The sequence below is a fragment of the Oxyura jamaicensis genome, chromosome 4 (assembly GCF_011077185.1).
Source record: "Oxyura jamaicensis isolate SHBP4307 breed ruddy duck chromosome 4, BPBGC_Ojam_1.0, whole genome shotgun sequence".
Lineage (NCBI taxonomy): Eukaryota > Metazoa > Chordata > Aves > Anseriformes > Anatidae > Oxyura > Oxyura jamaicensis.
In genome coordinates, this window is record NC_048896.1 from 75,512,291 (window position 1) to 75,537,588 (window position 25,298).

At 42.6% G+C, this 25,298-nt stretch overlaps 1 protein-coding gene and 1 long non-coding RNA gene across 14 annotated transcripts in view; one reads left to right on the forward strand and one right to left on the reverse strand.

Moving 5' to 3' along the window:
• The window catches only part of PCDH7 (protocadherin 7), a 283,345-nt gene extending 262,195 nt beyond the window's left edge, over positions 1-21,150 (reverse strand). The window contains 3 exon segments of the mRNA XM_035324967.1: positions 16,056-18,615; positions 18,617-20,902; positions 21,034-21,150. Coding sequence (XP_035180858.1) covers positions 16,056-18,615; positions 18,617-19,260 — 3,204 coding nt within the window. The 5' untranslated portion in view covers positions 19,261-20,902; positions 21,034-21,150.
• A 23-nt stretch (positions 21,151-21,173) lies between these two features.
• LOC118166225 overlaps positions 21,174-25,298 on the forward strand; it is a 56,153-nt gene continuing 52,028 nt past the window's right edge. For 9 of the 13 annotated variants that reach the window (XR_004750386.1, XR_004750379.1, XR_004750388.1 and 6 more), the window contains exons 1-3: positions 21,190-21,312; positions 21,659-21,703; positions 22,464-23,218. This is a non-coding gene — a long non-coding RNA (uncharacterized LOC118166225). Of the gene's footprint in view, positions 21,313-21,658; positions 21,704-22,463; positions 23,219-25,298 lie in introns of all 13 variants that reach the window. The other 4 variants (XR_004750382.1, XR_004750384.1, XR_004750383.1 and 1 more) reach the window with 4 other exon arrangements.

Here is a 25,298-nt window from a genome sequence, read left to right on the forward strand (position 1 = left end):
TAATGAGTAAGTATATTCTTTCCTTTACAAAGAGCTAGTGAAGGCATAACATTGCCTCGTTTTCCCCCTTCACTGTCAATTACACACAAAGTCACAGAATAAGCTTCTCACAAATAAGGCTTCCTAGCTCTTGAATTATGGAAAAGTAGACAAGATGGGCACCACTTTATTTGTGCTCTTTTGTAAATAAAATATTTCATGAAAAACAGAGATGAATAGCCATAAAACTGACGTTCCCGCTCTTTACTCTGCAGCACAGGTCAGCCATAGGTGTTTGCTAGACTGCTTCTGAGTTTACCTTGTGATTTTGATTCATGGCTGCAGAAATCAGCCTGAGTTGGGAATTTTGTTTTGACATTATTTTAACAAAGGAAAGATCCCCTTTGGGAAAATAGAATCCAAAATGGCATATGGACATGTACTGCTATTTTAAGGCACAGGGAAACCTTGTAAATGAAACTCTTTCCTGTCTTCACTATTTTACCTGTCAACATACATGCATACTTTCAAATACATATGGTTCTACAGAAGAAGTTAATTAAAAACGATAAGAACAACAAAAACAAACAAAACAACCAAGAGTAACATACTTTTGAATCTCCAATGCTTCCCACAATCCAGCAGAAATAATGAAATTTAAATAATGTTGTCTTCACATCTTAGCATTTGACCTCTAGTGCTCAGCAGTACCTGACTTCTATATGAGAAAACTAGACTGGTTTGGTGAGAAGAAGAGAGACTGAAATTAAAACCTAGAAGTTTTCACACTGTCACTTGGAAGGTCAGAATAAAAACTCAGGGCACGATAACTGGGATTAGAATACATATATTAAAGGATTTCCTCTACAACTTCCCATGGAGGGAAAGTGGAGAGCAAGGTGGTGGTGTCTTCCTCCTAGCAACCAATGATAGGACACATTGGAACAGCACAAAGCAGCACAAAGGGAGGTTCAGACATTAAGAGAAACTTTTCTCTGAGGGTGGTCAAACACTGGAACAGTCTTCCTAGAGAGGCAGTTGATGTACCAGACCTGTCACTGTTCAAAAGACATTTGAATAATGCTCTCAATAACATTTGTTTAGCTCTGAAGTGGTCAGTTGGACTAGATGATCTTTGAAGGTCCCTTCTGTGGGACCTTTAAAAATCATCAGTGACCTATTCTATTCTATATGTGAGTAAAATTCCCATGTATGTGAGTATTATACTGTTGATCTGTGTTCTACTGCCTACTCCAGAAAAATTCTCCCTCCTAAAACAAATAGTTTATCAGATTGACTTTATTTGGCTCTCAAACCAGCTATTCATGAAGCCAACATGCAAATGATTCTTTTAAAGCTCATGAGATGAGCTTACTTAAACAGAATCTTTGTATTTAAAACAAACGAAAAATGGGGAGAGAAGCTTTTGGAGGCAATTACTCCCATCTCAGGTTTTCTTTGATTTAATCCCTCATTTCTTAGTACTAGTTAGCTGCCCTATGGTCCATGTTAAGAGTCCCTTCAAAACCATTTCAAAAGTAAGAGGGGAAAAAAAAAAAAAGTAGACAATCATAACAGCATGGAAAGATGGAGCTTTCCTATCCACATCCCCCAGTGTCTAAAATATGCATTGCTTTTGATGAAGAGGAAAAGGAACATACAGAGCATCATTTTTACTTGACAAAGTTCTCCCAAAACATTTTTTCAATTATTAAATAAAAGACTCAGACAGAAACTACTGTACCAGAATGATTTAAGAAACAGCTCTTCTTTCTGAGTTCCAAGCACAATTCTAGGGGAAAAAAGACAGACAGACAGAAAGAAAAAAGAACTATGTTCTCCTTTTCTAGAAGAAAAGTCTAGCTTAAATACTAGACCTTTCCTTTGGGAGACAAAAATAAATATCTGCAGTTTTCCACTACAGAAAAAAAAAAAAAAAAGGTGGTAGGCACAAAAATGTGCTTTTGCCTTAAACATGGGATACACCTTAAAACTAATCAGAAATGCATTGCTATCAATAGTCAAAACTCCTGCTTACTGAGCTAGACACTTCACTGACAGCAGTGAAGTGGATCTGCAATTCTTTCTTATTAATTTTGTGATGAACCAGAAGTTGTTGATTAAAACCTTTAAACCCCTGCTTTGTAAATAAACTAATTTTTATCTCTAAAATTTTTAGCAAAATTGAAGGTAAATCTCTATGATGATGTCAGAAATAGGAAAGACAGCGAAATGTTTTCTTCAGAGATTTCAGGACTCTGAGACATGCTTTGATCCAGATTAGTATGGCTTTGATGATATTCTTAAAATGTGGGGAAAAAATAAAAAATAAAAAAATACCATCTCAGTGAGGATTTTAGAAAGGCCGGAGATTTCTTCCTTAGAACAGTAAGGATTAAAAAGAAAAAAAAAATCCTAGACATTTTTATTTATTTCACACTACCTTTATTCAGGATATTTTTCTACTCTATATCAAAGATTTTTTTTCCTCTGGTATGGCTGTGAAATATGAACAGAAATACTACAAATTGAGCATTCAGCTTCTATACATTTTGCTGTCTTACAATACACAGCTTCAGAATGATGCCTAATTATTAACTGAAATCCCATTTGTACCCATAAACCAAAAATATGGTTGCTGATTTGAAACATTCCTACCACACTGTGAATACTGCTATCTGAAAATTAGTTTTATCTACCACATCTACACAGAGGTAGCTGGGAAGTATGCTTTCAGGCAAATCTTGTAATTTGGAGTTTTAATGCTAAGATGACTTTTAAAAAGTTTTTTTTTTTTTTAAAAAAAAAAAAAATGTTATTTGAAGCCTGAAGAGTCCTTCTGTCTTTTTATTTTCTATTTTTTTCTTTTTCTTTTTTAAAAAAAAAAAAAAAAACTGTACATGTGCTATAGATTTAGCTGACCTTTTGTAAAAGACCTCTTTATGTGAATACATGTTGCATATACAGCAGCATTCTGCACAAACTTCATGTTCCTTAATGTATGTGTTAAGGAATCTACTAACACCGGTAAGAGCTGTACCTTTCATCATGCATAAAGAAACCTTATCAAGCATATGTTAGTATTAATTTTGCATTAAATATTAGTGGTAATGGAAAAAAATATATTTTTTCAGTAAAGGCAAGATGCATTTTATGACTTCAGGTTTCAGGGAAATTTCTGACCATCTCTTACACTGAATTTATCAAGTTTGTTATGATAAATGGATGTTGTCATAATCCTTCATTGTCACAAGTACACTGCTGCCCTAACAGCATCTACTCTTGTAAAACAGAACTGCAATCAGAAAGTTCAAAATTAATAGCTGTGAAATCTCAAGCACTCATAAGCATGTGTTTTTATCACTTCCATGCTGCGCAGATCGGGTACTCTTGTTATTTATTATTTGTGACAGTGAACAATTCCCACTTGCTTTAGTGAAAACGTGAAGAGCTGTTTGCATAACTAGCAAGGTGAAAAATAGATTTCAAACTGTTGGAATCATTTCACAAGAACAACGTACATAGATCAGCAGACAGTTTGCTTTCAGACCACTTATAATGTGCTGACTACAATATGTGTTATTCTATGGTTTCCTTTGGTAAAAGCACTTGCTACTGTATGCTATGCATTTGTGGAGACCCCGTAGGACAAGGACTTCTATGTACTTCAGTAGTCACTCTCATCTTCAGATTGGAAAAATGTAAATGTTTGTAATGTTCCAATGCAGTATTTTGCACGTGGTACATGGTTAGTATGTAGTCTGCAGCTCACCCATAGAGTACTCCTTGATGTGCACTCCAAACAACCCCTCTCACCACCAAGCAATAGCACTGCTTTCTGCTGCAAGATTCAAGCTGTCAGATATGCTCCTCTCCCCTCTGAGACAAGGAGAGTATGTGACTTCCAGGTAAATACTTATTTAAGTATCAACAGTACTTCATCTCCTATAAAAAGGACTGTTTTAAGAGGAGCAGCTAAAGAAAAAAGCATGGCTACTATATTTTCCTTGAAATATTTTCTCCATTAAATTTCAGGAATGAAACACAGAGGTAGTATCTCCAAACAGCATATATTTTAGATTAAAAAAGAAAGGTTAAAGATAGTAACTGTAACAATATTACAAAATGTCTCCATCTGATTTAATATTAACATACAGGAAAATCTATCATGTACCAGGACAGCAAGATTTGCCTGTGGGCAGTGCTATTATCAGCACACAATTAGTTGCAGATTGGATACACTAGCCTTAGATCTGTTCTCGTGCCAGTAATCTGTTTCCTAGCTGATTGAAATCCAACGGCTCTTGATGAAATGTTATTTATTTAGCTACAGACAATTTGATTAAATGTAAGGGTAATAATAACAAAACCAGTAATGTCCAACAAGACGTGAAATGGTGTAGGTCATATTTTAATTGAGATATTTCAGCAAAGAATACAAAATTATGCAATGAAGCAAGATATGTTACAAGAGAAGCTTTTATGGCAAAGTCATTTTATTTCGATTAAAAAAAAAAAAGAGAGAGAGAGAAACATTGTGAATGCTAAAAAGTCTTTTCTATTGTCAATTACTATAAACCCATCACAAAGTATGAATTCTTAGTCCTTAATGCTAAGTCTTTCAAATCCTGGGACTTACTTCATTTATTTTTTTCTTTGATAACAGATGGATTTTATTTTATCCTTAGTAATTTGCATCAATAGTAGATCATGAAGTCTTACAAATACATAAAGCCTTTTAGAAATATTTGATAGAGAGACAGTTTAGCCAGTCCTTTCATATTTCTGTAACATTAACTCTCCAGGAAGGTTACTGTATAATTTGAAGAGTTCGGTCACTTTATATATTTAATAAAGAACAACTAAAGAAAATAATACATAAATTTAGCTTTCAAGCTTCCTAGAAAGGTGCACTAATATTCATTATTAGAAAGTCCAAGATGAACTTTCAATTCATTCAGCAGAAGGGCCAAATGAGTACAGTATCCTCCAATTGACTTCAATATCTCATGAATGATAATATATTTCACAATAAAATATTTCAAAATAAAATGAAGACATTTTCTTAATTTATTCTCCATAAAGGAATTTCACACTGTTGTTTAACTTTTCCTCCACACTCAAGAAAATGTAAAAGGATCCAGAATACTAGCAACAATTCATATACAAATATTTAAAGAACTAGTGTTGCACAAAAAGGATAGGACAAATTATGTAAGTGTCCAGTGGTTCCTGTGAAATGCAGACAGTGAAGGTTGTGCAGTTTTGCAAAGAGCTAACCAAGTTTCCTTTACTTCTAAACTAAACCTCTCCTTTGTATTTTTCTAAACCCATGCACACAACACAACACAAGCACTATTCATTTCAGTAACACACTATTACAGATGTGGCCTTATAGAATTTAAACAGCATGAGCTACTGTGCTGCACCAACTTACATAACTATACTGGTTTCAGATCTGTTCAAGGGAGCTGCTGGCACGAAATCTGAAGCCCCATATCCTGGTGAAACACCTCCTTCACTTCAATATTAGTTGTCTGTCATTCTTATTAAATACTACTGTTTATCAGCACTGTTGTTAGATAGTTCAGATATGGTATTCTAGTCTGTTTTATATGTATAGTAAAATACATGACCCAGACAACATGTTGTAATCTCTAGTTGAAAGCCACCAGGAAAAATGGGTATTGCTCTGTTTTACAGATATGAATTAATACTTGCTCTAGAAATGGGTGGGTTTTATTCATATTCAGAAAAATATCCATTAAAATAAAGTGATATTTTAAGGCCCTTAAGATGCAGGACTCAGAATAAAACCATCAGTATACAGTCAGCGAAGCCTTCTGAATGAGTTTTCTAAATCTACATGACAGTTCTTATCTACTATCTAGGCTAAGGTTCAATGGTTGATCATTTAGTGACCTGTGTTAAATGGAGATGTCTAGCTTCTAGAGCAATTATTCCTTCCATAAAAGAAGTCATAACATTACTTGAAAACTTTTGTTTAAAATAAATCAATTACTGCACTCCTGTAAACTTGTGCTACAACTGTAATTACATGCTTATTGAAAATAGTATTTTTCTGATTCAACAGAGTGATGGATATCCTCTCCCACTATCACACAAGGCACGTGTATGTCATTAAAGCCAATTCAGAACTTGTGGATTGAGATAATGAAACTGATTCACCATTTCATTACTCTAATTTTATGACAATGTAACTTCACATAGAACAGGAGTGACATGATGGAATAGGACACCAAATATATGTTGAAAGCAGTGAAAAAACATGAACAAAAAAGATGGCAAAATAGGAGCTTCAAATATCACTGTGACAATTTTTGGGGCGGTTGAAGTAACTAACACTTTAATTTGCTGTTGTTCTACCATCTGTATTTCCATTTCTGTTTTTTTTTGTTTTGTTTTGTTTTTTGTTTTTGTCTTTAGAAATCTTACAAACTACTAAAGTATTCACTCTTGTTAAAAAGTGAATGTTGTTTTGTTTTTTAAAAAAGGACTCCCAAATATATTAAACAGATTTGCCTAGAAAATGGCCAGATTTTATCTGAGACACAAAGTTTTGTTCTATAAAGAGGATATGAATTTTCAGACTAAGCCTTTCTCACATCTATGCCTAATAAAAGTATCACACAACTTCAAGAATAACACTGTGACCAGTCAGTTAGCTTAACACAGGTATCTTGCCATCTAAACTCCTGGCACACCCTTAGTTACAGTAAGACTGTGTTTAATACTACCATTAGACTTTTTGAAATTTCATTAAGGTTACAGCATTCCAAGATCCTGTTACAAAGCTAATACTACATTTGGATGTATTATACCATTGAAACCTGCTCTCTGTTATTTCACATTTTATATACATACACATGCTAGTAAGTTAAATGAGTGAGATTTGATTCATAACATACAAACTGATAATAATGGTCTTCTGTATCTGTATTTTAATGTAAATTAGTCTCTGATATTATAGCATTGGATTTAGTTTGCAATGATTGATACTAATTAAGTTGTATTGACTCTCATAGGATTATCCTTAGTTTAACCCAACATGAGATAAACACCTTGAATGCTCTGAAGGTGCATGAAAAAACAGCTAATTGTTGTCATTATTGTTCCTGTTAAAATGGAAATTTTGTACCAATTCAAAATAATTTGTTAACTTAATATCAGTATATATATGAACATATATCTGCACATGCATGTTCTATTAATAGGCACACGCATGGCACACATGAAAACCGTGCTTAAGTTCTTATTGTAGAATTCATTTTTAACCTTGCCCAAATGCATTACATTTACAAAGGTATCAAAGAATGCTTAATTTTATTTTATGTATTGTTTCTTTAAATAAAAAAAATGACTTGGCAATTGCTGTTTTTTTTTGTTTTTTTTTTTTTTTTTTTTTTTTTTTTTTTTTTTTTTTTTTTTTTTTGGCCTCAGGCTGTAGTTACAGAGGAGTGCCCTAGAAGACATCCAGGTCTTGAATCATATACCTGTCTGTGCAGCTCTGTGCAGATGTCTCATACTTCAAGCTATCTAAAGTGACACAAGGACATATACATTTTGATACCTAAATCAGACCCAGAACACCATGACAGCCTCCATTAATTCCTTAGGTTCATTTTTCAGCATAACACTGAGCTTAGATACATCAAGTTCTATCTCTGTGTAAGTATTGTCCTGGTAAAGGACATTTTTCCAAAGGATATGCCTCTGAGAATGAGTGGAAGCAATTCTTCCTTACATTAATATGGTATCCAGAGGAAGTAGGGGCCACTTCTCATATTTTATACTGCTCAAAGGCTGAAAAGTCCTTGACAACTATACATGCATAGACAGAATAAATTATGGCAACCCCTCCCCAATTCTTTGAGAAGTACTACCACAGAGAAAACACTTGGCACGTTGCACAAAAGGCACATTCCCCTAGGAACCTAGCCACAACCACAAGTCAAGAAACTACTTTTTACGGAGTTTATGGAGGAATCTCCATAGCCATCATATGACAGTAATGCAGGATTTTTTATCCTGTCATGTTACAAACATTTATTACTCACCCAGAACCATAAAGGAATTGGATCAGACAAGGCTTCAAGATAAAATTCTTTCTGAATTTTTAAAGGATGAAATCAGTACTTCTGCATTCTTTTTCTACTGTAAATCCATGACTGATTTTCAGCAGCTCATCTAGTATCTACCTTCTGTACCTGGTCTTTTACAAATGTGACTTTATATTACAGATAATATAAAGTCAAAATTGTAGATAATAACAGGCTCTAAATCAAATAATTTGGTAAATATTATTTTTTCCTGAAACTGCAGGATTGCTACTTATAACAATATATTTCTTTCATTCAGGGATTGCATATCATTATTTATTAGGTTGTTTGATCCAGAACATTAAATCTGTAACAAAATCTCAGCTGACAGAATGGATGTTTGTCTTTAAAAAAAATATACTCACTATTGTTGGTAGTTAATAACATAAATTATGTTTTGAAAGACAAACATCATGTTTTTCTTCATCTTTTAATATTTTTTGTGCAATTTGTGATCCACTCCGTAAAAATAAATTATGCTTTTGGGGTTATGCTACAGCATTTTAAAAGCTAGTAATTGTTAAACATCTGTGTTACCAAAATGAGAGGATTGTTTGAAAGATGTAAAGAATAAAATTAAAAAGTACATCACATTATACACCTATCAGTTGCAAATGTGACCAGAATACTGTTTCTTTTAAAAATTCTAACCCCCAGAACTTTTACCCTTCTTCAATTTTCCACCAAAAAAAATAAAAATTCTCCAGGCTGCTCATATGTTTTATTTGTATTATTAAAACTTTTCACTATTTTTGGAAGACAATCAAAAGTTGCTCTTAACTGTAGTTTTAGAACTTCATCAGGCAAGATATAAGAAAGAGCAAGCATGTTAAGCAGAATTTATAGAACACTCACAATGTTTAGGAACGTGCCTAACTGGTGCTTTGGTATAACTGCAGTTTGAGATTTTGACATCCATTCATGACCTGCAATTTCCCCTATAAATATTTAGCTGAGAGCACTAAAATAAGAAATGAAGTTTTAAATCCTCCTTTGTCATTTCTATTGTTGTGACCACATTTTAGATGCCCCAGCTAACTTCACTAACATCAGCATTAACATGAGATTTTGCCATCCACAACAGCAAAGTAAATGACCTTTAAAAGGCTCTGATGCCTAAAGTATGTGAAGTTTAGTATTGGCATAGCGCGTGCATGTTCTCTCCCTTCTCAGAGATTTGTTTAAATAGAAGACAAAACTCAGACAGACCCTATTGTTTAATTTCACCTGCTGTTCTAGTCAGACCATATATTCACAAATTATTTTTCCTTACATTTAATTAAGGTTTAAAAGCATCAAACTATGTTGTCTGTAGGATTGCAACAGGATAAATAATAATAATAATTAAAAAAAAAAAAAGTGAAAGGATACAGCGTATCGGTGATTTTTTTCTTTTTCTTTTTTACTATATAATTAGCAATATGCATTTTGTAGGACAGGAGGTTAACAAGGCAAACTAGGACTAGGTACTGTGAGACCAATTGGAAGATAATAATTAAAATGATTTTAAATAAAAGTATTTTAAACATTCTTATATTGCTACTGGGATTTGCAGCATACAGTGTTTAAAAAACTTGAATTGCATAGTCCATGTCACCAACATACTTTTCATTAAACTTTACAGTCAATAAACTTGACATACACCCATATCAATGTCAGAGTTTTCTTTTACTACCTTGATCCAAAAAGTGAACTAATACAAATTTTTATGAGTCATAAGAAAGATTGATTTGATTGTGGATGCTAACTATTGGTCTACATAATTTTTGTTTGTTTTAATTACTGATGAAATTGAATATGTAGAATAAGTTAGCAAAGTCCAAAATCTGATAACACACAGACAAAAAATCTCTTCTTCTAGGAAAGGGAAATCAGGGGAAAAGAAATATCGAAATAGCATCTCCTGAGCACACACAGATAAATTCCTAAAATGAAATAAAATTGGAGAATAGGAGAAAATAAATTACATGGAACATATTACATGCAGTCTAAGACTGAAAAAAAAAAAGGAAATTGTTTTGTAGCTTTAACGATTTATAAATATCTCTTGGAAGCAGAATTGCTAAAATCAGTTAGAAAACTGTCTTACTAAAAACTGTACTGAATTGCTCATGTCTATATCACTATTTCCCATATATCTATAGTCAAAAGATTTGCTCTCTTAAGAACAGGGGTTCTTAAGATTGTGTTAAGATTTGTAATTAAACACTAACAGTTCTGCAAATACATTAGAGAATTCACAGTGCTTGTGACGTTAGTCTATTAATTTAAAAGCACAATGTCAACTGTTATTGAAGTCTGCTTATTCTGTTATAATTTAAAGCAAAACCCATTAGATAAGTTTTATACTTCAAAGTAGCCCAACAGATCATTAACTACATAAAAAAAAAAAAAAAAAAAAAAACTAAATTTTTGAAGAAAAGTCCTTAAAGTGTCTGAAGCTTCAGGAAATGTATTTCTGTGAAACACAGCTAGTTGGCCAAACCATCATATATCCCAAATACTAGGAAACGAGGCTACTCAATGTACAAATTAAAATAAAGATACATGTTCAGAAATACACTGCTACAGTACAATGACTGACACAGCATGGATGCAACTGCTAACCATGGGTATAACCCAGGCTTGTTTTGGTATGTACAATGCCAGAGAGCTGTCTGAGTTGATAAATCAGATTCTATCCTTTTAAAGATGTTTCTTTCACACCCTTGCCTATAATAGTACAGTTCGTTACTTATTCAAAGCATGAATCCTCCTTTACTCAGATCCTGTCCCTTTTGGTTATGTACATCTCCTGGGAGTGCAGAATGATTCAGTGGTAACTTAGTCATTTGCACATTGTACAAGATGATTTTACTGAAGAGGAAAAAAAAAAAATAAAGGCTGTACTTATCATTGAAACACTTTGTGTTAAATAGAGATAATTAAAGCATCAACAATCAATCTATTTCATGTTTAATTAGCCCCTCTTTCATCATAATTCGTTACTAAAGGTCAAATGTGGGTCACTTAAAAACTAATTGCAAAGTATTTAATATAATGCAAATTGAGAACAGAAAACTGAAAGACATTTCTGGACACCTTGCACCAAATGTCTGAAAGAAGTCGACAATATAATTCTTTATATTTTATGAATACGTTCTCTTTTTTTTCTCTGCATTGGACTAGAGCTAACATAACATTATTATTTTTATTGTTATACTGTAGGATATTTGATAAGCTGAAAGTTATGGATACACTTTATTACTGAAAGTTGTTATGTGACTTAAAAAGCTGTCTTTGATCTAAATCTATGCATGTATTTGTGTGTCTAAACATAAAAAGGTGATGTTTTCTTGCATGGCTAAACCCCTTAATGCATGAACTTTGGGTCCCATTAAGATGCTAGTCCATGTACATATTTACGAGGAAATGGTGCCATTTTGTTTATAGATACAATTCACATAGTTGATACCCAACTCATCAAAATGCTTCTGCAGTGTAACACACTGTTTAATGTTAGAAAGGTTAATAACAGATTAAATGACTACCATACAAGTTCTTTTTTAAAATAATAATAATAATAATTTTCATGTATTTCACTTTCATGGAAATTAAACTTTGATTAAATCTTTGGAAAACTAGCCTTGGGTCCTGTTTCCTCCTCAGTAATGGAACATCCCAAGTCACTTCTGTGACAACAGGAAATGCGTTTGACTAGTGTGTCAGCACACTCCAGTTTGCAAATGTTTTTCTTCACTAAGCAGTCAGTATATTTCCAATGAGAAAAGGCATAGGGACAATTCATACAGGATTACAGAATTGGCCAGGAAGGAATACACTCCAAGAAAAATTACAATGCTGCTCAGTATTGGTTATTCTAATTCTACTGATAGTAACCTGTATCTCTTCGATAGAAATAAAAAAAAATAAAATGAAACAAATGCTGTGTTTCAAGTAAACAATGAGCATTGTTTGTTGAGTGAAGCAAGTAAAGGAGAAACCAAGAGAAAATGATGGGAGAAAAAAAAAAAAAAAAAAAGAAAAAGAACAGGCTTTAAAGGCTGGTCCTTCAAAAATGAATCATTAACATGCTAATCTCAGTAACAATGAAAAGTTTCAATTAAATAAACCTGCTCACATGACATTATTTTTCATGGTGAAAGAAGGTGTAGAAAACAGTATACATTAAAAATATATACTTGTAAATAATATGCGAAAACACACCGTTGTTTATAATTATAAACTATATTTTAGAATTAAGGATGCAACCCCCCAAGTTGCTAAGAGATTGCTGTTATTCACTGACTTTTCCTTATCTTCGTATGTCTTTATTGGAAGTTAATAGTACCCAGGCCCCTGACTGGCATTGTGCAGCACCTGGAGGGTTCAGATTTAAAAACTGTGATCCAGGAAAGCACTTCCTTAGACTCATCCCGATTCAGCAAAACCCTTCTGACAAAACACAGGTTTAACTTTTGGCAAGTGATTAAGACCTTTGGAATACTAGGGATTTAAACATTAGCTTCCAGATATGTAGGAACTTTACTGAATGGGGAGAATAGCTAAATGGGAGGCTAGAAGAATATTTCAGAGTAATACTATGGGAAAACAAAACAAACAAACAACAACAACAACAAAAGATGAATAAGTTTCAAACTTGTAAAAGATCTTTTAGAAAAGTGATGGTGAAATGTTAGAAGTCTTGAATAGAATTTAAGTTTAAACTTCATAATAAAATACTTAAAAGAGGAGAGTTACAAATCATTTTTAGCTTTCTCTGGTTAGTTTCTCCTATAGTGTATCAGACAAGATATATTTGGGAATTCATGTAAGATATGCAATGCATTACCATGAATCAGAATGAAAACAGCTTGCATTCACTTGCGTGCACCAATCGGTCACCAAAGTAGAGATTTTATTTCCTGATTAAGATACTGTGTGTATGTGGAACTATCAATTAAAATTCTAATTACATTAATGGAAAATGACTATTTCTCTCACCTCTAGTAACTTAGAATAGATACTTCCAGCTGTGTACACTTATTTATTTTAAAACTTTATACTCCTTCTAATGACTCCTTAGAACATATGGAACTGTCAATGCGTAAACAAAGGCAGCAACAGAGATTTCACCTGATCTCCCCATAATGTTCATGTTACTATCCCATTGGCTCTATTTCATATGGACAGCTGAACTATGAAACACTGTGATACACACTACATCATACCAATTTATCTGCAAAGTGCTTCACAATTCTCTCTCAACGTGCTGAACAAGTGTTCCACGTGGTTTGGGTGTTATAAATGCTAATGCATTTTGCCTGATAAACTGAAAAATACTCCACTGTCAATGTTTGAGAAGTGAAAAGTCTACATACTGTTTATGCAAATACATCTTAATGTGTATACTAGTGTGCAAAAGCATGAACAAAACTATATAAATGTCACTCAGCAATATGCTGGCAACTACCCTCAGGAAACTGGTAACAGAAATTTTATGCCTGGCAGTCTCTGCAGTTATTTAGAAACTTTCCTTAACTAAGTTAGGCACATCCTTAGCAAGCATACAAGTACGTTCAACATATTTAAAAACAAAAAGACATAACTAAGGCATTTAGAATACTGGCTATAAACTACTCAAGTAAACTTGCCTTCACTTATGAACTAGACATGTAGCACAGGAAAACTATCAACACTGAGGAACTGGTTTTATACCAAATGGATAAATAATGGAGCAATTCAGAATGCATTTCTTTCAGCTTGACTGCTGCAAGTAAAAATGTAATAAAGCCTTTTTTTATTTTCTTTTATTATTATTTTTTTTTCTTTTTACAAATAAGTCTTCTAAAGTATCGTGTATTAAAAAAATAAGTCCTTCCAAAATGTTAAGTAACCCAAAAATATTTTTAACATAACCTCGAGTAAGGCATTTAATCGAGAAAAATAGTCATTTTTATGTAACAATCCTTTACCATTAGTACATTCAGCAGGCAAGCTATTCACCATTGAAAATAAATTACACTTTTAAAAGTTTTTAATTCATATGTTTAGGTGATTTGCAGCAGCAAGAAAGAAGTAGCATCTGATTAGCATTTGTTCCACTTCTACTTTGTTGTTCCAGCGTTCCCTAAGAAGGCATAATCTACTATGGGCTTAATAAGTCTTACTAGATGGAAGCTTAGGAACTTTCTCAATACTTCGTATTTTATACTGGCTGTATTTTTAAACTAAAATTATAACGTTCTCTCTAGGAGAAAACTGATGAGATGTATCACCCAGAAAAGACGTGTCAAATATTCTCCAAGCTATCTGTGTGACATACACATAAACAAAAATACTAGCAGATAACACATCAGACACGTTTTTGGTGATCTGGAAGACTGCGTGGCTGATACAATTCGTTTCCTTTTACAGTATCTTAAGTATTTCTGAGCAGAATGCAAATACTGGTTACACACCATAGAACTTCAATTGTAGTAGTCTAGCAGACGTTTCAAAGCATAAAAAATGCCATATTTGCAAGTTATTAAGTTGAAAAGAAAGCATTTTTGTCAAACTAGTCAGAATTTTCCTGTTTCAGACTTGGCTCTGTATTTGCATGAATCAGCATTAATTTATCTGGAGATTCTTGTGTAACACACGCTGTAGCTGAGGAAACACTCAGAATATTATCTTATGTGGAAGGATGTAATGGGAATCACCAAATGTTAAATATCTATCTCATTTATACAGCAGCCCAAAAAGCACTCCCAAGAAGAGAAATGGTTTCTGTTCAGGCTACATATGTGTCTTACAAAATAAAGCTTTCATTTAGGAGCTTGTTTCTCCACTGTGCTATCCCTGTATTATTTCAAGGCTTCTAGGGAAGTCCCTGCCGCTACCACTTCTATACTGCTGGGGCTTCACCAAGCCGACCTCCACCAGCACGGTGGAGATCAGAACCAGCCGCTTAGTGTACCGGCGAAGAAAGGCTCACCTCGCTCCGAGAGGTCTCAGGGAAGTCAGCCTCTCTGCAGACGTAGTTGTGCACCAGCTGGGCTGGCAAATTAGGGCCTCTCAGTTTGAATTAAGTAATTTCATGTGACGTACATTTAAAAAAAAAAAAAAAAAAAAAGCCTTGAACGCATGCTGGGGTCCGATTCTAAGCTCACTAACATTTATGTGTGTTCAGAGCAACCGCTGAACATCAGTGTAATCTCCGTGATGTAAATTAGAGCACAGATAGGCTTTTTAGATTATTTAGTGTTGCGATCCTAATGAACGACCTGATAATTACAGCCATTAACGTTTAAATGCGGCGGCTGCAAATCCACTCTCACCCACCGCTCCAGCAAACATCAGGCCGGCAGCAAAACCCCTGCCTCCCCCCCGAACCAAAAAAAAAAAAAAAAAAAACACCACTTTCCTCCCAGCTCGCCTCCCCCGCAGCTCAGCCTCCCCTGCGGCTCAGCCTCCGGTGAGAGCCAGGCCGGGCCTGGGGGCGGCAGAACAGCCCGCTTGGGGTTCGCGCCCCCCACCCCGCCCACAAAACAGGCCCTAAGGAGGTGTGACAACCCACAGGCAAGTTATTTCGGGTTTGCTCGCTGTCTGCGACGGCTGCCTGCAGCCCGCCCCCGTGGCCAGCTGCCGGCTGGGGCAGGAGGACACGGGGAGGGGGCTCAGCACCCGGGGGGGGGGCGCCCCCCGCCGGTGCGGCCGCAGGGACGGGCTGGTGGGGTGATTGCGGGGAGTATCCCGCAAATGGTAATAATAAAGATCTCTGACTATCCTTCCTGCGTGGTGTGCACCTGGCTTGGGGGCATGGCTTGGGGGGGGCTATTCGGGGTTGCGCCTGGTGGTCGTGTGTGCTCATGTCGGGGGAGGGGAAAGCGAAGGCCGGCACCGGTGCTCCCCCGCCCCCAGCGTGCGCATGCCCGTGCGCGTGTACGCGTGCCCGCGCGTGCCGGGGATGTGCGCGCGGCGCGGCTCCCTTACCTGCTTGCCGTACTTGCTGCTGGCCTGGCAGCTGTACTCGGAGCAGTGGTCCGAGCCGATGGAGATGTTGTCGCCGGCGCCCACGAAGGTGTTGGCCGGGGGCAGGTCCTGCACGGCCTGATGCTTTTTGCCGGCGGTGGGGGACTGGGGGTGCAGCTGGACGGTGGGCAGCGGCGAACTGGACTTGTAGTGCCTGGCCAGGTCGGGGCTGCCCGGGCCCCCGTTGACCGAGCGGTAGCGCCCCATGCCGGGGCTGTCCGAGAGCTTTTCGTTGACGCTGTCGTAGCGCTGCCCGTTGGGCTTGGAGGCCTCGACGGTGACGATGCTGCTGTAGAGGGGCTGCTTGCCCTTCTTGACTTTCTTGTCCTTCTTGGGCTTCTTGGCCTTGTCGTGCTGCTGAGGGGTGAAGAAGTCCTCGTGGTCCTTCTTGCCGGCCTCGTAGCCATGTTTGCCCTTGGAGCGGCAGTAGCGGGCCATGACCACCACCAGGATGAGGAGGATGACTGTCATGATACCGGCCACCACACCGATGACGATGCTAAGCCGCTGCTTGCTCAGCTCATAGCTGGGGTCGCCGGCGATGTCCTGGGCCAGAGGCGTGTGGAGGCTGCGGGCCACCTGGCTCTCCACCACGGTGGCGTTGGACAGGCTCTCGTTGACAAAGACGTGGAGCAGGGCAGTTGTGGACTGGGGCGGCTGCCCGCTGTCATTCACCTGCACCACGAGGCGGTGCAGGCCGTAGTGCTTGGGGGCCAGCTTGCCCACCAGCGACACCACGCCGCTGGACGGGTCGATTTCGAAGAGCTTGAAGGGGTTGCCCCCGATAATGCTGTAGTTGAGGTCGGCGTTGAGGCCAGTGTCGGCGTCGGTGGCCACCACTGTGGCCACCACAGTGCGCATGTTGCTGGAGGGCGGCAGCACGGTGTAGGAGCTGTTGCTGGGGAAGGTGACGGCGGGCGCATTGTCGTTCTCGTCCATCACGAAGAGGGACACGGTAGCGGTGGCCGAGCGCGGCGGCTCGCCCCCGTCCACCGCCTTCACTTTGAAGGTGTAGCTGGTCTGCTGCTCCCGGTCGAAGGAGACGGTGGAGTAGATGGTTCCCGTGTCGTTCTCGATGGAGAAGATGCCAGCTGCCTGGTCGTGCTCGCCGGGCTGGATGGAGAGGCTGAGCTCGGCGTTGCGCCCCTTGTCGAAGTCCATCACGGTCACCATGCCCACGGGGCTGTTGGGCTGCAGGTTCTCCTTCACGTAGAAAGTGAACACATCCTGCATGAAGCGCGGCTCGTTGTCGTTGCGGTCGGCCACCCGCACCACCACCGTGGTGGAGCCCTGCAGCGACGGCACTCCCTTGTCCCGGGCCGTCACCTGGAACTCGTAGGTGTCGCGCTGCTCGCGGTCCAGCACCGCCTGCACCGACACGTCCCCAGAGTCGGGGTCGATGCTGAAGATGCCACCCGGCGTCTCCGAGGAGAGGGGCGAGGGCTCCAGGGAGTAGGTGAGCTCGGCGTTCTTGCCACTGTCCGCATCCGTGGCCACCACCGTGGCCACCCTCTCACCGGGCAGGTTGTTCTCCGGGAAGGAGACCTCCAGCACGGCCTGGCCGAACACGGGAGGGTTGTCGTTGGTGTCGGCGACCCGCACCAGCAAAGAGTTGTTGCTGGACAGGCTGGGGCTGCCCGAGTCCACGGCCACGATGACCACGTTGTAGTCGCGGACTGCCTCGTAGTCCAGAGGGGCCGAAGTGTGGAGGAAATACTTGCGCTTGTTCTGCGGCTCCCCTTCGCCCTCGCTGGCCGGCTTGAGCTGGAAGGGCACGTCGCCCACCACGGTGCAGGTCACCACGCCGTTTTCACCCTGGTCCCGGTCCGACACCTGCACTAGGGCGATGGGGGTGTCTACCAGGACGTCCTCGGCCACGCTGGCTACCCCGTCCCGCAGCGGGATGCGCCCGATTTTCCGGATGTCGATGGTGGGCACGTTGTCGTTCTCGTCGCGGATGTTCAGCACCACCGTGGCCTTGTCCGTCTTGGGGGGCTGCCCGCGGTCGCGGGCCATCACGGTGAAGCGAAGCTGGTTCACCTCCTCCCGGTCGATGCGATGCAAGACGCTGAGCCAGCCCGAGGTCTCGTCCAGCCGCAGCAGGCGCCTAACGGACTCGGTGGCCGCCCCGAAGACGTACTCGATCTGCCCGTTCACCCCCACGTCCAGGTCGGCGGCTCGCAACTGCAGGATGGGGGTCCCGGGGCTGCTGTTCTCGGCCAGGTCCGCCTCGTAGACGCTTTTCTCGAAGCGGGGGCTGTTGTCGTTCACGTCGGTGATCAGCACCCGCAGGATGGCCTGCGACGAGCGCGCCGGGTCGCCGCCGTCCCGCACGCGGAGGCTCAGCTCATAGGAGTCCCGCTGCTCGCGGTCCAGCGCCCCCTTGACGATCAGCTGCGGCTGCTTCTCCCCGTCTAGGGTGTCGGCCACCTGCAGCTCGAACACGCTGCTGCGGGCCGCCGCATCCGCCTCCTGCCTCCGCTTGCTGCCGCCGGGGTAGAGGGCGCTCTCCGAGCCGGTGGGCACCGATCCCCCCCCCGCCGCCGCCCCCGCCGCCGCCTCCGCCACCACCGCCACCGCGCCGTCCCCCGTCCCCGCCGGGCTCCTGCAGCAGCTCGTAGCGCTCGATGCCATTGCGGCCGAAGTCCCTGTCGGTGGCGGTGGGGAGCAGGTAAAGGGTCCCCACGGGCCGGTTCTCCTCCACGGTGAGCGTGAGGACAGGGGAAGGGAAGGTGGGGGTGTTGTCGTTGATGTCCAGGATGATGACCCGGCCCTCGAAGAGGTCCACCCAGCTCTGCGACGGGCCGATGACCGACACCTCGAAGTCTAGGAAGCACTCGTTCTCGTCGAAGATCATCTGGCACTGCGGCAGCTTCTCGCGGTCGATGCGCCGCTCCGTGGTGCTCAGCTCCCCGGTCATGTTATCGATCTTGAGGTAGTCGGAGCCCGATTCCAGGCTGAATGTCACCTCTCCGGAGCCCGTCACGATCCCCAGGTCGGCAGCCACGTTGCCGATGCGGATGTCGGCTGGTCCCTCCTCGGCCAGTCGGTACCTCAGGAGCTGCTTGGCCGCTGCAAGGCTGACCAAGAGCGGCGGAGGCAGGAGGAGCAAGAAGCAGCAGCAGCAGCAATGCACAAAGCCAAGGAGAGTCCGCATCTTCCTCATCTTTTTCGCACCGAAAACCCCCCTCCTCTCACTCCCACCCGCCCCCCAGTAAACTCCCCTGGTAAGCCAACAGAACGGCTGAGCGTCCGAGGTGATCAATTATAAAATCCTTCTGCTCCTGGAAACTTATTGTCTCATGGCTGGTGCAATCGGTGGGCAAAAGCCTGCTGTTGGCTTCTCTGCTGCTCTCCCTCCTTTCCAGTTGCGATATACTTACAGTTCACGGGACAGTGTATTTTGCTTTTTAAAGATTCATCTCGGCAGATAGGTTGGGATTTTCCTCCTCCTCCCCCTTCTCCTCCTCCTCTCTGATTTTACTGTAATCACTTTGCAAGGTTTGCAATAAAAGCAGGAGCAGCACTGCGCGATTTGAAGCCCTCCAGGTCGTCTTCTTCGACACTAGAGTTAACTACAATTCACACACTCTCTCTCTCTCTCTCTCCTCTCTCTCTCTCTCTCTCTCTCTCTCTCTCTCTGCCGTTTACGACCAATGCATTAGCTTTATTCTTTCCCCTCTCTGCACACACAGGAAAAAAAATTGTGATTTGCTTTATTCAAAGGGCTTGTGTCCGGGAAAACTCCAAATCCTTTTAGCAACGGGAAGTTCTTTAAAAATATATAATAATTTAAAAGGCAAAGAAAAAAAAATCCCAATAATGTCGGTAGCTGCACAATTGGTAGAAGAACCCCGTGTATTACAGAGCAGTCCATAAGATATCCCCTTTGGTTGGCAGAAAAGCACCCAAATCCATCTTCAGAGATCGCCTGAAATGTTCAGCTCTTTCTCCGGAGAGGATTTTTTTTTAACAACTCTGCGCAAGGTCATTAGTCACAAAGCAACGATACAGAAACTGCAGAAGCCGTTTGCCCGGAATTTGCAAGGCTGTAGATATGAACATTACACACACAACAGTCCCAAGTTTGTTTTTGCATCCGCAGTTTGTGTGTGTGCCTTACCTGCATTTGCACTGCATGTGTTATAGCAATCTGGATCTGCAGCACTGAGAGCGATTCACAAATGAGATTGCAGTCTCTCTCTCCCTCTCCCTCTCTCTCTCCTCTTCCTTCCCGTCCCAATGCAGGTAACCAGATCTGAACTTGATCCTTTCAGTTCAAAGGTTAGCAACAAAACTATGTGTCCAAAGGCGATTATTGGTCTCTCGTTAATACACCCGGAGCGGAACAAGATGTAACTGGATCCCCCACGTGAATTAACACAGATTCTGAATTACATCCATATAAGCGGAATGGCAAAGGGGAGGGGAAAAGAGCCGCGGCGGCGCGATTAAAAAAAAAAAAAAAAAAAAAAAAAAAAAGGCAAAAAAAAAACCCACGGAGTTCTATTTGCAAATAAAATTATATCAGTCAGTTGTTTCCTGTGATCTGCACCGCCACGGTGGGTGAAATCTGCAATTGTGTATTCCCTCCTGTGTCTTTCAGAGAAGTGTGGCTCAGGCGCTTTCACGGAAGAGCGGCTTGTGCTTTAAAATGTTGAATGGCAACTGAGAAGCTTCCCACTCGGAAGAAAAAAAAAAGAAAAAAAAAAAGGCAGTAAACCGACAAGTTTGCCCAAAGTGGTGGGAGCTGCTGAAGCCTCTCTCGGTAGCTCTTCCCTGACGCTGCAGCAGTACAGCCGCCTGCGCTACATACACACAGAAAGAGAGAGAGAGAGAGAGAGCGAAAGGGAGAGCGAGAGTGAGAGAGGGAGGGAGGAGGAGGAGGGAGGAGGAGGAGGACGAGTCAAGCGCTGCACTCCAGAAAGCCCAGCCTTACCCTCTGTCTCTGCTGCTGCTAGTGCTGCAAGTGGGATAGCTGCTCATCACAAAACACCAGTTCAGTCCTCAGAACCGATTCTCATTACACGCCCGAGCGTTGCTGCTGTTGCTGTCTCTAACCCGTGATCTATAGTGATTCTCTCCTACCCGCTCCCTCCCCACCTCTGCTGTAGACTGTGAACCGAGCAACGATTTTTTTTAAGCAAATGTTTATTCGCCTTTCTCTTAGGCAGAACTGGTGTACGCTCGGGGCTCTGCATTTTGCGGAATCACGCTGGTAAGAAAACTCATTTCGCACAGATTCCCACCTTCCCCTGTCGTGTCAGTGCTTTTGTGAAATAGCTGCAGTCACCGGAACGGCATAAAACTCCAGGGAGGAAGGGGGGCTGCCTTAGATCTCAGACTTTCGTCCTGTTTCTCAGTGCTGTTTGAGCCTTTTGGGCTTTGTTTTCCTGCACTTCCTATTTCCATGATTTGAATGTGCCTTTTCAGCGTGCTTGTGGGTTTCCTAGGGAAAAAAAAAAAAAAAAAAAAAAAAAAGAAAAAACGGAGAAAAGATCAGGGAGGGGGGCGAGAGGGCTAGTAGAATAAGCACACGTAAGAACAGATTTATTTCCGAGCAGACTTGCAGCTTCGATGGTTGCTAAAATGTAGCGTCACCTACCTGGGTAAGTGGGAAATAAACTTTAACGTTAAGCTCTCCGTTCAACTTTGCTTATCCTAGCGTCCCTAGTTCGTTTCTCCTTTTGACTTTGTGCCATTTAATCGCCTCTGGCATTTGCGTACCCCTGCCCCTGCGCTGCGGGTTGTGCCTGGCTCCTGTGTCTGCCCTCTCCGGTGGGTTCTGGGAGGGAAAAAAGGGGGTACCCTGGCAGGCTGGAGGGAGAGGGGGGACCTGAGGGCGAGCGCCGGCGCGCCCGCGGGCCCGGCCCGGGGCGGGGCCCGCGCGCCCCGGCCGGGGGGGGGGGGGGGGGCCGGGGGGAGGCACGAATCCAGCTGCTCTCCCCCCCTGTGGGAAAACAAGTTGCTGTGGGATCTGTGGATGCGCGTATTCCTTGCATTAAGCGGTCATTCTGAATAAAGACGCGTGCATGCAGGCGAGTATAATGAATTGTCTTTCATCGCGGTGACATCTGAGCAAAAGCGGCCGGATACCGAGGTGGTTCAAAGCAATGGTCACAGCTTGTCTTTGTCATTCGGGGCGGCGAGTGAATGTGGGAGGGAGGGAAGGTTGCCACCTCTTTCTCTGGGGAGTCCAGAGGCACACAGGGGCAGAACCACGCTGCGTGAAGTCCGCTCGGAAGCGGGAGTGACTGCTCCCCGCTCCGGAGAGCTGCAAGGCTTCGGCTCCGGCCCCTCTCCCCGCCTCGCCAGGACGCGAAAACCCTCCCTCGCAAATGCTGAAGACACTAGGCTTTATATCTGCAGCATCAGCGAGAAAGCCCGGCTCGGCGCAGGCTCAGTGCTCACCGCCGCAGTCCCGGACGGAGGAGGGGGGCTCGGGAGCTCAGCATCTTCGCAGCGGGTTAAGTAGGATTAATACCAAATCCCTATTATATTTGCCAAGCAACTTGAATTTATCAAAATTCCCCCTCGCTGTTCTGGAGCTTCGAGAGGAGGAAATTTTGCCCACATTGTAAGATCCAGACATACCAGTACGTAGGGAATACCAGCATACTGCATTACACCGGCTCCCCGCACTAGCAATACAATTGCAGCCCGAAGCTCCCCCTGCTCCCTTCCCTTTGTGCTTTTAAACGTAGCCAGGAAACCTAATGTATTCGACAAGGGAGGGGCGGGATGAAAGCGCTTTTAACCTCCCCGTCATAAACTTTAATCGGATTCCGGGCTGTTGCACGACATGGGCTCCTCGCCTCTTCTCTGCGTCTCCTTCCCCCTTGTCTCCCATTTCTACTACGGTCTGCTTTGCGAGAGCCTTTTCCAAGCAAATGAGTGATTTCTTTCTCTTGCCATGTGCAATCTCTCCTCCCTCCCCTTCCTACCCTCTCTGTCCTCTCTTACACACACTATGTCTTTCACATGCGGTTTGCGCTCCCCAGCCCCCTCCGTTTTTTCTCTTTTGCAGTGTCTTCGCATGCAATCTCTCTCTGAATGTGCAATGTCTTTCCTGCTCGGGAGTGCTGCGTCCTTCACAGTGGATTGGTTCCTCTTTCGGAGCAGAGGTAACGGCTCCCCCCCACTTTTCTATCGTCCCCCCTTCCTCCCCCTCCTCCTTTCCTCCCCCAGGGCAGGCAAACGGCGTGGGAAATGGGCCCGACGTGCGCTGCATGGTGAATGGCAGCGCCGCTCCTGGTCCACGTGTCTTGGCAGCCGGGAGGGGGACGGGGCCGTGCTGGCCGTGCCCCCCCCCAACCCCGCACCCCGCTTCTTCCTAAGGGGAGGGGAGGAGAGGCGAATCACCCCCGCCCCCTCTCCCCGATACCCCGGCACGTCGGTCAGGGCGCTCACGGCTGTTTGGGGGGGCGGTAGGACCGAGCCCAGCTGTTTCGGGCGTGGGAGATTTCGCCCTCTCGGTGAAATCTGTTGCGAAGTACAGCCCTCCCCCCCCTCCCCTCTGCCGCCCTCCCCCCTGCCGCCCTCCCCCAGATGCACACAGGCGGCCACGATCCGGCATTTGCCCTCCTGATCTGGAGAGATCAAGTGGGAAGAGGGATAACAAATGTAATCGGCTATTATAAATAAAAGAGCCCGAGATGCTGGAGATACACAGAGGGGAAATAAGAGCTCGTGTCCTTAAAGGGAACATCTGATAAGGCCACCGAGGTGGCATCTTGCGTGTGGGAAGGAATCCGTCTTACTGACATTCGCAGCCTTCTGTATGTGGGGAAATCCTAAAGCAGGCTGGGAGTTTCCTCAGCTCCTCTGCATCCCGCTCCCCTCCCCCGAAGCTCCCTTTCCGACGCTCTGCAGCAGGTCTTTGTTGCTGTTGTAGCTGGTGATTGGAAAGCCAGGGGTCATGGCTAAAATATGCAGATGCCATTAGTGGCTAGAGGATCTGCATGTCTTGGCGGAGCCGGCTCCTGCCGCCCCCGTCCCAATTCGCCCTCGGCCCTTTCAGCCCAGGACAATTGGGTTCTGCAGTTTAGAGACGCCGCTGGCTCCAACCGGAGCATCACTTCTAGGGGCTGCAGTGGGAGCCCACCTCGGCTTAAAGACAGACGGGTTATTTAACTAGCTCTATCACTATACGTTAATGTATATTATTATGTGTTAATTTGCGCTCACGCAGGCGCGCACACAAAAGAACAAGCTCCCGAAGGGGGAAAAAATCAGGTGGGCTTGGAAGTAACGTATTGGTAATAATACGAGGAAAAGGTTAAATACAGTAAACATGACAGCAAATTCTAAAGCAAGAGAAAAACAGCGACAAAACCTCTCCATAAAGCAGTTAAAGCCGTTTGACTGAGGGGAGAAACTAACTCAAGAACTCCACCAAGGGACAAACAGATGAAATGACACCACAACAGCACTAAGCCCGCGTTGACCTTTCATCTTTCTAAAATGTCTTGCTGATCTGGTGCAATTCTGTTGTGATCTCTTCACCTCCCTCCCCTACCACAACCTCCCTCTGGCCGCTTCAGAGCTCCCTTAGTTCGTTGCAGTGAATATAGTGGGAGGTCGGCTGAATTATAGGGAGTGCTGACACTTGCCCGGTGTCTTTCACAGCTTTGCAAAAATGCTTGCTGTGTAGCAGCAGGAAGTAGGCAGAAGTGATTAAATTATTCATTGCAGCAACAGCCTTTCTGATGGACGTTCAAACTTAGGAGTTTAAATAGAGAAACCACAGATTTACTTCTAAGCAGATAATAGCTGCATCTGTGCTTGTTTAACTTGAATGCTAGCTAAACACGGAACTAGTTATGTTGTTTAAATCCTCTCATTTTTACTCACTGTGAGAATTTTGAACTAGATGACACTATGAAAGTTCCTGACAGAGTATAAACAATTTGTGTTGGACAACAGTGGTTAAATCTTGTATCATTCTTACAGTAATATTTGAGGTCTGTTCAAAATAGAAGGTTGCTTTCTTGCATAAGCATGATTCCATCATTATTTCACAGTTCTCACATTTACAAAGAATGCTGAAAAGTAACATTTAGTGAGGGGGTAGTCAGTCTGTTTACTAGGATTTTTATTTTTATTTATTTATATTTTTGCAGTGCATATAGACTTCTTTACATATTGCAAAGATTAATCCTTCCTTCCTTCCTTCCTTCCTTCCTTCCTTCCTTCCTTCCTTCC